General features: G+C 39.9%; 2 protein-coding genes across 6 annotated transcripts; both read right to left on the reverse strand.

Annotated features, from left to right (window-relative positions):
- Window positions 1-442: 442 nt before the first annotated feature.
- On the reverse strand, window positions 443-7513 carry LOC111248891 (methanethiol oxidase-like). 5 transcript variants are annotated; one of them, XM_086986463.1, is made up of 7 exons: window positions 5443-5579; window positions 4415-4601; window positions 3629-3702; window positions 2276-2435; window positions 1706-1739; window positions 1351-1429; window positions 443-1197 (listed from the first exon to the last, which is right to left on the reverse strand). In XM_086986463.1, exons 4-7 carry the CDS (start codon window positions 2375-2377, stop codon window positions 1119-1121), a joined length of 294 nt encoding a protein of 97 aa, XP_086842589.1. In that variant the 5' UTR covers window positions 2378-2435; window positions 3629-3702; window positions 4415-4601; window positions 5443-5579; the 3' UTR covers window positions 443-1118. The 5 variants fall into 5 exon arrangements, 4 of the variants coding, with proteins under 4 accessions (XP_086842589.1, XP_086842588.1, XP_086842587.1 ...); XR_015325979.1 differs by lacking the exon at window positions 5443-5579 and adding an exon at window positions 7382-7513 and having other exon boundaries at window positions 1351-1739; XM_086986462.1 differs by lacking the exons at window positions 1706-1739; window positions 2276-2435; window positions 5443-5579 and adding an exon at window positions 7382-7513.
- Rpn1 (regulatory particle non-ATPase 1) lies at window positions 7456-12108 on the reverse strand (the record flags this gene model as incomplete). Its single annotated transcript, XM_022804201.2, is given in 4 exon segments — window positions 7456-7900; window positions 8833-9200; window positions 9589-11045; window positions 11393-12108. Coding segments are annotated over 4 exon segments (2712 nt in total), but the record flags the coding sequence as incomplete, so codon positions are not given.
- Between the last annotated feature and the right edge of the window lie 343 nt (window positions 12109-12451).

The raw sequence follows: 12451 nt of genomic DNA on the forward strand, positions 1-12451 counted from the left end.
TCTGATAAGACCCCGAAATGACCACTTGGCTTCAAAATGCTTTTTGACACTAAGTTTATTCTACTCGTTGATGTTTTGTCTAGAAAGAGGTCATTGTGATGACTTGTTCACAAAGCCGATGATACTGAAATCAAAAATAAATTTGAAAAAAATATTGATACTGATACGGGGATTTCGATGCATTGATATGGATCGCCGTTATACGCAGTCAGATCACATTTTCATTAAAAATGAAAAAGACGCACAAAATGACACTCAATGCGAAGATGGAAAAAATGAAATTTGACACAATTTCAAGTTCAAGATGAGCATTGCCGCCTGTACCATTCCTAACTTGTTGTCCATATTAATAAATTGCTTGTAGTTTCCACTCTATATAGCTAATTTCATGACCAATAAATTTAGTACTATAAAAGTAGTAGTTATAAGTAAAAAGTAGTAATTAGTTGTGGACATGCTCTCTTATTTTATTATAAATCTAAAGCTGTGATACTCAAAACCCTGATTTAAACTGCGTCATATACATGCACAACACAGCATGTCTGATCCAATAAAAATATTTTGAATGTACACGATATTAAATCGGAGTTTATTTATATATCCATATGCGTTTTACAGAATGTGTACTCGTGGTAATCTGTAAAGCTTAATCGTACTTTCTGCAACGTTCTGTTCTATATGATCGAAATCTTAGTGACTGGGCACGTAAATCAGATCAGGAATTACCATTCAAAGGACACAGTCTATGCTAAAGCGTATTTCATTCGAAAAATAAAGAGGGTTAGATACTCGGGATAGCATAATCGACTATATATATATTTTTTTAACTATAGCCCTAATATCAACAAAAGAGGTCATCATATTGTTGCTAATTAACTTGATCCGACACCTATGCGCAAGCGTTTGATCGCAACGGTCAGCAAAGTTGGGGCATTCTCGAGTAGGAGCAACCCAAGAATTATTTTTAGGCACTAAGCTTTTAGTAATCTATAAAATTATGGACGTTAAACGAATATTATCAAAGGTACTAATATATATACATATATATATTAGCACCTTTGATATGAAACAACTATATATATATATATATATATAGTTGTTTTTTCGTTGCATTCTTCCTAAGGAAATATGTCCGACGTGCAATCTCCACCGGGATAACGGATCTCATGGGCGACAATCGGTCCGCCAGGTTCGTCTCTGAAATCCACGAGAAAATGCTTATTGATTTCCAGCCTACTTTTTTTGTATCTGCGTCAAGCATGATGCTCATGTCACCACTCTGAATCATATCCGGATAAAATTGGAAATCCCAAGCGAACAACAGTGAAGTCGTCATGTAGAATCGCTTACCGTCCAGCGAGAGCTGCATTATTTGGGGACCCTCTCGGACTTTTTTGCCGCGCACGGTGGAGTAAATCGGATTTGGTTGCTGGAAAAAAGGGGGACCATAGCTGAAGCGTTATAGATAAAGCTTGCGTTTGTTTCAAACGGGACGAACCCGTTAGGGGAAGCTTCTATAGTGACTGTCGAACCTCAATAGAATTTGGTAAGTAATATTTTAAAGAATATAAGGTGAATTGCGGACTGTAAATTATGTGTCTTCATAAAGTTTTGTCATTTATTATAAACTACTTGTATTTTACGATTACGACATCTTTTACATTGTACACTATAGTACAATTTTCTTTCCAATATATAAACTTACACCGTCCGAGCGAGTTACGTCCGTCACAAACCGACTGCCAATTTAAAACAAATAAATATTAAAGGAAATTCACAGAACAATGTTGAGACCGACTTCTATCTTAGTCTTAAGATTATAAAGCATATAATATAAATAGACGAAACACGAGATATTGCTGCGTCCACAGTTATTCATACTAAGCTGTAATAAATTTTTTGACGTATGGGGAATTGGCTTATTTGCGATTTCTAACTTTTATCCAAATTCGAATCCAAAAGCAAATAATAAAAAAAATATTATTCAAACACGTGTTATATATCCTAACTATAGATGATATACTTTAGTTATAGCTGCGACTAATTGGATTGCAGTAAGGTTAGGAAAATTTATCTTTTGAATGTTGTACTGGCGTACTTCTCCAGTCAGCCAGCAAGAGACATATAAGAAATGGTCACCCAATGAAATCAGGATATCCGTGATTAGAAGAGGCATATCTTCTAAGATCCAACTTCGTACACGTATAGCTGGCCAATCAATTACCTGAATACTAGGTAATTTAAATAGCAAAATACCTACAGTGTTAGTAAGTACCAGGCTAGTGATGACGTAGTGCATAGCATGTTCGCATGCTACATTTGAAGAATTTGTAGGTGCGAATTCCACTCTATACACACTTCGTTGGGAGCCAGCCATCTGATTGAATGGCTATCGACGAGGAACCAGCGATCTAATGGAATGCCTAAAGCCGGTACTGGACGTAAAACGCGAGACATTTAGAAAAAACATGGAAAGTATAACAGCAAAAAAGCCACGCAGTAAGACGAATTTTACATTGATCATAAGGTAAGGTAGTCTTTTTTTGCAGTTAGGTACTAGAAGCGGCGGAATAGAATAATTAGGTCTATTAAAGGTAACTTACTTGACATTTACTAGTCTTTCTCTGCCACTTAGACAGCAGTTGGGTTCATTGGCAAACGAAAGAGGCATCCATAACGGCGGCCCAGATATACAGGCCTTTTTTCGGGCTTCTAATTTTCATTGTAATTATTAGTCTTTTAAATCGTGTTCTAAGAAACTGAGCAGTTATGATAGAACACGGCCAAATCATGGCCACGTAATGGAATTTCAGAGCCGTCAAAGTCCGATGCCTGTGAAGTCAAATGCTGCCTTACAAAAAAAAAACTTCTCCTACCTTTCAAGCGTCTAAATTGTCGATTTTTTGACTTAGTTTGGCAAGCCTGGTTAATCAAATTAAGTTGCAGTCTGCGTTCATTGTTTCACTGTGTTACCAAAGCTCATAGAGGAGCGCCCTCTTTATCGTATCGGCATATCAACTGTACTTTTTTGAGCTAGAAACTGCTAGACAAAAGTGCCTTTTTCATTGTCAATCCCAACTTTGTATAAAACTGATTTTTTTGTACAGGCAATAATGTTTACGTGGTCAAGTAGTTGCTGTTTTGCTTTCACTGAGCTCATACCACGCCAGTTTCATTGATTAAACAACTGCATATCCGCTAATTTATGCAGACGATTCGGAAAAGTATTATGATTAACTCCTGTTGAAGCTCTTAGAGTTAATTTTCACTTAAGAGCTGCTATTTATTACCGTCCGCTCTTCGCCACCGTCGAAAAAGTGATCTATGGCTAAAAAAGAGATTTTCATCTTTAAGCAATAAACGAATTTTGGTAAACAATACAGCCATGCTCATTCAACCATGATACCTCATTGCTCCATTGGAGAAGGCAAATACAACATTTCAGATAACCAACAAAGATATCAATAAATCGCGTATATTGTTAGTGAAGTCGTTTTCATTATTAGATTTCTGGCATACTTTCCGTGTTGTATTCTACGCCTATTTTCATAATTTTTGTCCAATACGTTATGGATTTCTCATGGGAGTGTTTTAGGTTCCTTCTAGTCTGATTTAAGCTTTCGCCTACCTTTTCGACATTCCACGTGTTAGCGGACTTGAAGAAACGCCAAATCGTGCTCGATAGCGCACATCCCACATATCCTGAAAAACAGACAACTTAATTCTTTGTGATTTCGGGCTATGTACGAAATGTGTGGAAAGTCAAGCTATTACAAGTAAACAGATTTGTAGCTTTTGAACTAGCAAGCTCACAAGGTAATGTAAGCCAGCTCAGTTATGTTTTTAGCGTTTTGTTTTCAACCCAAAAAAAAAGTTCGCTTTTTACTAATACTTTTACAGTTGTGTGTATATCCACCTTTTGTATGATACAAAGAATGACCATATAGGATTATACACAATCAGTATATTAGATGTTACAATTACGAACTTTGTACGGGACGAGAGCCAATGTCAACATGCTCTGTGCTATATCTCATCTAATTGCGCGGAAACAGTCGAAATGCATAGTCTGCAGGATCATAATACACAATTAATAATAGACAATAATAGATACACTAATTTTCATACAGCTGGATATAATATTTTTTTACAAACTCATTCAATTTGGCACTGTTGCTGTATCAATCAAAGTTCCTGATTTATATATATATATATATATATATATAAGATACTGCGGACAAAATTGACCATACACTATTTAAGCAGTACCTATTATATTAATAACCGTTTAAGTAGAAAGTGAGTTCATATATAAAAAAAAAATACATTACTAAATCTTTTTATGGACAGTGATAAGATAACAATGCGTATTGGGACGAGTCCTGTAACATAGAAGGGCGAAGTATCTAGTTACCTTTGACGGCTTCAGAATTATGAAGAAATCGTACCGCGAGTGGCATATACCCTTCAGGACCAAGATCGATGCTCTGCAGGAGTTTGCCTGTGGACCACTGCCATATATGGATGTGTTGCCCGTACTTGCCGGTTTTTACATCCACTGGATTAAAATCCTTCTGTAACGTTGTAAAAGCGACCAGCCTCTGTAATTAATAGTTACAATTCGATTTTGTGTATACATTAGACTTATGGCCATTTTTCCGCATAGTTTTGAAAAGCAAAAATAAGTGACAGCAGCCCAATAAACGTTATACTGTAATTAAATATGTATGTTATACAAAATGTGATTCAATACTAAAATTTAATGTTCGGATCCCGCAGAAGCGCAATGTTTTCGTCGACCTTCGACCTTATAGAATTTATGTAAACAACCCATAAAAGACAGAAGAATGAGCAGAGAAAATTCTATCACTGCATTAATCAATCAGGATTGAGCTAGGACGGGTCTAAAGGCATATAATATGTTGTATATATATATATATATATATATATATGCCTTATATATGTATAAGGCATATAATATGAGTGAAGCATGTTTAACTTATTTGTTATTGTATTGTCATTTCTTGTCATTTTGTTGTTCATCTTGTTAAACCATAAGGGTTGTTTCCGTCATCCATATGGTTATAAAATGGCCATACATAAATTTTCCTAAAATGCGTTAGGTTTACCAAGTACCATTTTCAAACACAAAATTTATTCGATAATAATAAACTCTTTGCCTAAGTAAGTCGTCAAAGACTTACTTAGGCGCACCCTATTCAGTGCTGCACATAACGTCCTTACGTAGTTGATACCAGAAATCATAGCCTCGCGCGAGCTGTTCATTACCCCAGATACCCTCCATGATATGGTATGGTCGGGGGCTCTGTGATTTGAACGTTTCGCCGCAAAGAGCTACAAAACTGCCTGAAGATGGAAAAATATAAATGTGTTGATATCAACTTTTTTGTTGTTTTAAAAACCACATTTTGGAATTGATACCTTGAGCTTCGCAAGTTTTATTTCCCATTGTCGACACTATAATTCGCCCGCCCGGAAGACAACGCGGCGTATTAAGCGAAGACACGTTCCTTGCGTATAGCTGTTCCGGCTCGACGGTGGCAATTATTCGGAACTTCAAAGCGTTGCTTAAATCATACGTGTAAATTCGATCTGATAAGACACATGGCAAAATCAGTTTGTCACGATTACGCGACGGATCGTTGTAACAGGACGGGCATGAATTCCAATTTAAGCTCGGTTGATCACCTACTATCAAACAACAGGCAAAGATATATGGCAGCAAACAAAACGTCGACAACGTCAAAGAATGGAAATGTTCCTAGAATGATACGTTAAACAATTATCACATGACTTTACACAAGCATTGTAAATATGTACCTTGCGATATGTTTTTGAGTTAGGGTCGACATCGACGACGGTAAGGTAGTTAGGCCGATTTTTTGCTGCCACTATGCATGGTACGTAAAAAATATGTTCTCGGGAGGCTTTCATCGCATCTTTAGGTGATGCGTATCCAGGACCCACAGGGATACCACAGCAGGCTGCCGTATCAGAAAATATGAACATAAATATGCAGATTTTCTGTCTGAATATTTGTCTATTTCCGTAACTTATATGTCTTCTCTAGCTTTGAATTATTTGATCGGTACGCGTCCTTCAGAACATGAAAATGACTGTCCTCCGCGAAAATATCCAGGATAAACACAAATCTACAATAGGCCCACCATGATAATCGTTCGTGGAATTTCCCCTCTGAGTATATTTATATAGAAAAAATGTTTATTTAATCTTGACTAAAATTATATATTATTATATTATTTTTCATAATTATAGTCGACCTAAATATAGTAATTATAGTAGTATAGTTTCATGCTCGCTGCTATGACTAAGTATTGTTTTAGATCTTACAGACAGTTTTACGTACCCATGCTTCTGTTAGTTCTTATTGTTTGGCACACTAACTACAAGATCCAACAGCCCGTGTTCTACGGCGCTCACACTCCGACCGTCTTTAAGTAACTGAAGGAAGGCAAATAGTCCAAATGGGAACAACGCGCCGCCTTCACAATAGTACAAGGGTCTGAATGAAGCCCACGCTAACTGAGCTCAGCTCTGAAGGAATGTGGGGCATATGAGTTGCCGCCGGACGAAACAAGGCCCAACCACCGACGCCGTCCTTCCTATCTCTCCAGTGTTCAATTTCACCTTCAATAAAACTTCATTACAGCGGTCTAATGCAATGCCGCCTATTGTCAGAGCAGTGTTCACCTTCCCTTCATAATGAGCAGTCGAACTGAACGTATATTGTACGAAGCTGCTTTGTTTTAGGTTCCTTCAGACTGTGTTTGGACAGCTCCTTCCTAAACGGTCGCTCCAATTGTGTTCCCGAAGAGCTATACCCTGTATCTCGTTCGTACACCGGCCCACTAATTATTCCGAAGTAATTACACTCTAATTGTGTTTACCTACCAACCACCTGCACTGAACTCAATAATTGAGTTTTTTTAGACATTTTACATCCGCTATAAACTTAACGCAATAGCTCGTATTAAGCACGAGTCGCTATTGTCCCGTGTGCGTAACGATCGTTCATTCTGTTGCTGCTATCCAGTAGCACCACCAAAAGGAAGATTTGCCAAAAATATACTAATTTTATAACCTATAAATGATGACATATGAAGCGATCTATTTTTATCTAAGGCAACAAGTTTGGTTATCTTTTACTTGTCGTACTCTAAAAAAAATAATGCAATATAATTAAACTCTTTTAAGACCAAAAATAAGTACTACGAAGAATCAAGCAGTTTCTACTCCATACATGTGGTTTTTCTATCACTTAAATATTGTGGCGCGTAAATCACAACGAACACCACATCGCAACACGCCTTAATATATAATACTTATTACAATTACTTACGTTTTTTGAGATACTTTCAATAAAAAGTTGCAACAAATTATTAGTACTAGCAAAACACAAAACACAATTGCGCATAATAACTAAATAGATGCGTGACTGAATCGTTCGCTGTTTATTTCGTTTCTCTTTCATCGTGCCTTTCACTGTTACTTGTTATATATTTTCAGGGTAATCATCATCGTCACCATCAAGCGCAGCAGTCCCATCTCCTTTCTACTGAATAGCGGAACATTTGTGAAAGGTCTCCATTCCGGCTTTTGTGTTATCTCCATAGCGTTTACTTTACTAATAAGTTTCTTCTTGCTCTGGTTATTGTCACTATCGTCGTATGAACATGATACAATTAAACTATGGCTGATAATAAGGGTTTTTCCGCAATATCACACAGCCTTCGAGGACCGGGGTCAACGCAAGGTACTCATCTGTAGCGAGTTCGGCTCGCTCACCAAACGACAGCAAAACAGGTGTCGTATGTGTCTGAAATCCAGTGATGGTTTTCGGCCTGCCAGCTTGACCAACCTGAGGAATAAATTGAAACAAATATACATTTCATTAATAATTAAAAACAGGCATTTGTTTTTAAGACTGCACTTCCCCGTTAATCGGTTGACTTGGGCATGGCCTCTTCCATGGTAGAAACCAAACACCTTAATTATACCAATGCTAATACATGTACAAACGATAAGAAAAATTTTTCACACATGTTCTAGGTGTAATTTTGGCGATACTGTTTATTTAAGGCAACCATTATTCATTGAAATTACAGCTTCAAACATTTTTTCTTTATTCCGCAAATAACTCTTCTATAGGAACTGTAGCCACGATACTGGTAGGTATAAACTCTTACTTGAATTCTGGGGCCGATAGCGAACCAAAAATATAAAGGCTCAAAAAGGCCTAAAGATGAAAAAAGTTGTTAGAATAGAAAAAAGTTAGAATTTTTCTGGGCCTCTTAATTGACGTTTTTGCGCAAAACCACCGTGAAAATTCCAGACGTATCAAAAATAATATATATATTTTTTAATTGTTTTAATCAAATATATTGAGCTTCTTTCGATTCACCTCGTAAAAATCTTTTTCAGATTTTCCAAGAGCCGCGCGTTAGAAAATAGACGTAGATTGCTGACTTCGGGCAGAACAGCCTTTGTACTAATGAGTGTTCGTCCAGCGCGACGAGATAGAGTAATAGCTCATTTACGCTCAAATTGTAAAAGTAACACATGATTTTTACTATTTCAAGTTTGTCGTTTTCCTTCTAGCAAGAAACAAGCAGGCTTTCTTTTGTCACAAGAAAGGTGAATAAACGCATACCCGTTACAACAAACAGCCAATTTAGGTGCCGTATCCCGCCGACACAATTCAAATCACGTCTTAACACAGTTAGAGCCATCAAAACATTTTTTTATGTTGTTATTCTATTCCATGAGGAGACTGCAGGTGACGACACCTACCACATCGACTGCCTGTCCAACCCGGACCGGTACCGGCAGTGGTTGAAGGTTCTCGTCAAACGTAATCAGCATCCGTGGCTGCATCGCTGGCACGAGACAGTAAAGAAGGTAATGCGCGCGGCCTAACAGCGTGTTTTTTACATCGAGCAGGGCAACGAGCGTGGCAAATAAGCCAGCAACCGCCGCCGGTCGTAGCAGTTGCCGGTCAGAATGAAGGGGGCTCAATGTAAGCGTTCCTTTGCCTAAGTGTGCCAGACCCTGGGCGAGTCGCACCATAAATAGGTTGTTTGCATCCTTAGCGTGGTACTGCGCCAATTGGCGAAGCATGGCCGCCAGACGAGCGTTGTTCGTGCCTGCGCCAACAATACCTAAAAAGAAAAATGAGGAAGAATACGTAGTAAGCGAGGATGAAGACCAAACAGAACAGTGGAAGATTTGCTAGCGAGTTGATAAACAAACAATATGTCAGCGGCCGACGATACACGCAAATTAGATAAATTCTGCAGTATACTTCTTCGCAAGTCGAGGCTTGTAAAAACAAACAAAAAGCAGTACTTTGTTCATCTACACATTGATTAAATTGCATCAATTGCATTCATACACTTAAAAAAATTGACCCTTTAGGATCTATTTTACTCTTAATAGATAACTAGTCACTGTTCAATCGGTTATTAAGAAACCTAAATGTTTCAGATAACCATCCTTTTCAAGTGTTTCAAACAAATAAATCACAAGTAAAATTTATTAAAGGCTTACCCATGCTAAAGATGGCAGCGTGTGCAACTTCAGGGTCTGAGTCGTGCGAGAACTTGGATAGTGTCTCGAGAATGTTAAGTTTTGGGTTGGATACGGACAGTAGTCCAAGAGCCAATGGCACGGCTCTCTTAATGCACGGCTCACCGTAACGCAGCAGGTGACCGAACGTGCGGAACGCCATCTCCGCACCGATATCCTCGCCCATGGCGATTAACGCCAAGCCCAAAACTGCTACGCTTTGCTGGCTGCTTCTGTTCACCTTCGCATCGGGGCTCGCCGTCGTTGAAGTGGTAGTGCTCGTTGTATTGTCCGTATTTGGGCTCTTTTCATCCTTATCTTTACTCTTGTCGGCGTCCGCCGCACCAGGTGTCGTCGCCAATGCGCCCGCAGCAGCTGTTGCGCCCTTGTCCTTTTTCTCTTTCTTGCTACCGCTTCCGCTGCCAGCCTCTTTGACCTCCTCATCAGGCTCAAAGTGCTCAGAGCAAATGTGCAACAACTTTTGTACCTTGAGAACATTGCCAGTTCCAGCATACGCGCAACATTCGACCAGTGTCGTCGCCATTGATCTGAACGGTTCGGGCGCCACCTCCAAGGCAGCCACGATCGCTTCGCAGCTTTCCTGCTTGCCGAGATATAGCAAACCGAGACACAGTGGCAGGAAACGGGCAAATGCGTCCTTCAGATTTTCAGGGGTCTTTTCAAGCAGCGCCGTCATAACTGTTGACGTAATATCAGCGTTCTGGGACGCTACTCCGATCAAGCCAAGAGCAAGCGCTGCAATGCCAAGGACCTCCGGTGTCGTATGAGGATCCGAAAACACAGGCAAAATATGCGTTATGACGTTAGCGTTGTCGGAGCCAGCGTACGCAAGTCCGAGGCCGAGAATCGAGCCGATTCGCATAAGTACGCTCTCATTAAGAACATAGTCCGACAGCAGGGCCATGGCAGGGTCACAGTCATTACGGACCCCGCAGTTGACGATTCCACAGGCAAGGACTGCACCCGCTTTGATGTAGTCCTCGTTCGAATACAAGTACTTATCAATATGGGACAGGCCATTTTCAACGGACCAGAGTTGAATCAAACCAAGCGACGCCGTAGCAGACATCATGGCGTGCTCCTTGTTCTTGTAAATCCATTTATTACCATCCTCCATAATAAGTTTATCATTGAGGAAGGCTGCATTCACAAAACCGTTCACAAACGTAGACGCTAGATTCTGTCGCGCGGAGTCCACACCCGCAAAACTTCGAGCATTATCAAGGTGCGATTTGTAGATGTCATCTGGAGTCTTCGGCTCCACGATGTCAAGTTCACGTGCCAGCCCAAGGAAATGGTCGCTCATAGATGAATTTGAAGCAATTTCGTTAAGGTCCTCAAAGTTCTTCAGTGAGTCGCACTCAGGTAACACCATCTGCTGTCTGCCCATCATAAAAGCCATTTGTTTCTGGATGGCACTAAGCAAAGGTGAAAAGTGAATTCAGTAAGCTCCATAAATGAATAGAAGGATTCAACATAGACATGAATGCTACAAATATAGGCGATTCCCTGTTTTCATTTCAATAACTGATCCTCAAATCTAAATTCTTTCATAGAGAAAAAAATATTCTGCTGTTGTATCCAGCGATTGGTCGTATATCGCAAATGCGTCCTATACCGAGCGCAGCATTACATGTACATTGCGTTGTTGGGCGCCAGTAATTACAAAGGGTCTTAGCGTTTCACGCCTTCTGGCACAAATTAGTCTAATACTCAGCAAAAAAAAGGTAACTAGCAAGGCTGTAAAATAAAATATACTACTTACACATCCTTACACCTGGTGAAGATCTCCGTTACTCGTTCCGTTTCGTTAAGCTGCATCGCAAGTCTCAAAGCATCGGGGTAGTTTTTGAACTTCATGAATATTGATAGAGCTGTTCGCATTAACGCGAGATTATCCGGATCCGGCACGTACGGAACGCACGAGATGAGGTAGCGGCAAACCCGTGGGTAGGCCTCAGCGTCCACAAACTCCTCAAGAAGACCAAGCTGCTCGACTTCCATGAGAAGATCACAAGCTTCCGCTTCGGCGTTGTGTGCCATATGATACGGAACGATCTGCCGTGTCAGACCAAGAAGTTCTGGTCGGGCCTTTTCGTTCAACGCCCATTCTTGTGCGATTTCCGCCGATAAGTGGCGGACATACTCGTGGCCCCATGAACCAATCTCGTCGGATGAACCGATCAAACGGAAATGCAGGCAATCTCGCTCCTCCGAAACCGTCATGCCGAGCACAGAGATAATATCAGCACAGAACGCCTTCGTGGCCGCGTCGGCCATCTTTCCGTGGCAATCCTTCAGCGTCGTGTAGTTCGGACGCAGAAACTTCAACGGCTTCGGAACGGACGTCATGGACGTCGTCGATGCACGAATTAGGGTACGCAGAGACTCGAGTGCGGCCTTGTATAGCGATTGATCAGTCTCCTGCAACCTCTGCACAAGCATGTTAAGCTCATCCTGCAACTGCTTGTCCTCGTCCGACTGGAACGCAGAAAGGAAACATAGTAAGGAAATAGCCCATAGAACAACAGTGATATTAATAACAGTAATGAGAAGTTAGCAGATCGACAAAACGGCGGAAATTAGGTTCTGCAAAAACCTGTTCAACGTATAAAGGAAAGGCAAAAAAGACTGATATTTAATCAGTTTGAATGATTTCGAGTTCTTACGCAGTTTTTTAGAACGTGAGCCCCCCAAACCCATACACTTTACCACTCTTCACACAGTAGCATAAAAAAGTAATTTCGAACAAGATCACCAGTTCTTGTACCAAATATTTTTTTATATACTAAGTTTTTTATATCAACATTTTATATATTATATA

Source organism: Varroa destructor, unplaced genomic scaffold, assembly GCF_002443255.2.
Source record: "Varroa destructor unplaced genomic scaffold, Vdes_3.0 BEIS01000004.1, whole genome shotgun sequence".
Lineage (NCBI taxonomy): Eukaryota > Metazoa > Arthropoda > Arachnida > Mesostigmata > Varroidae > Varroa > Varroa destructor.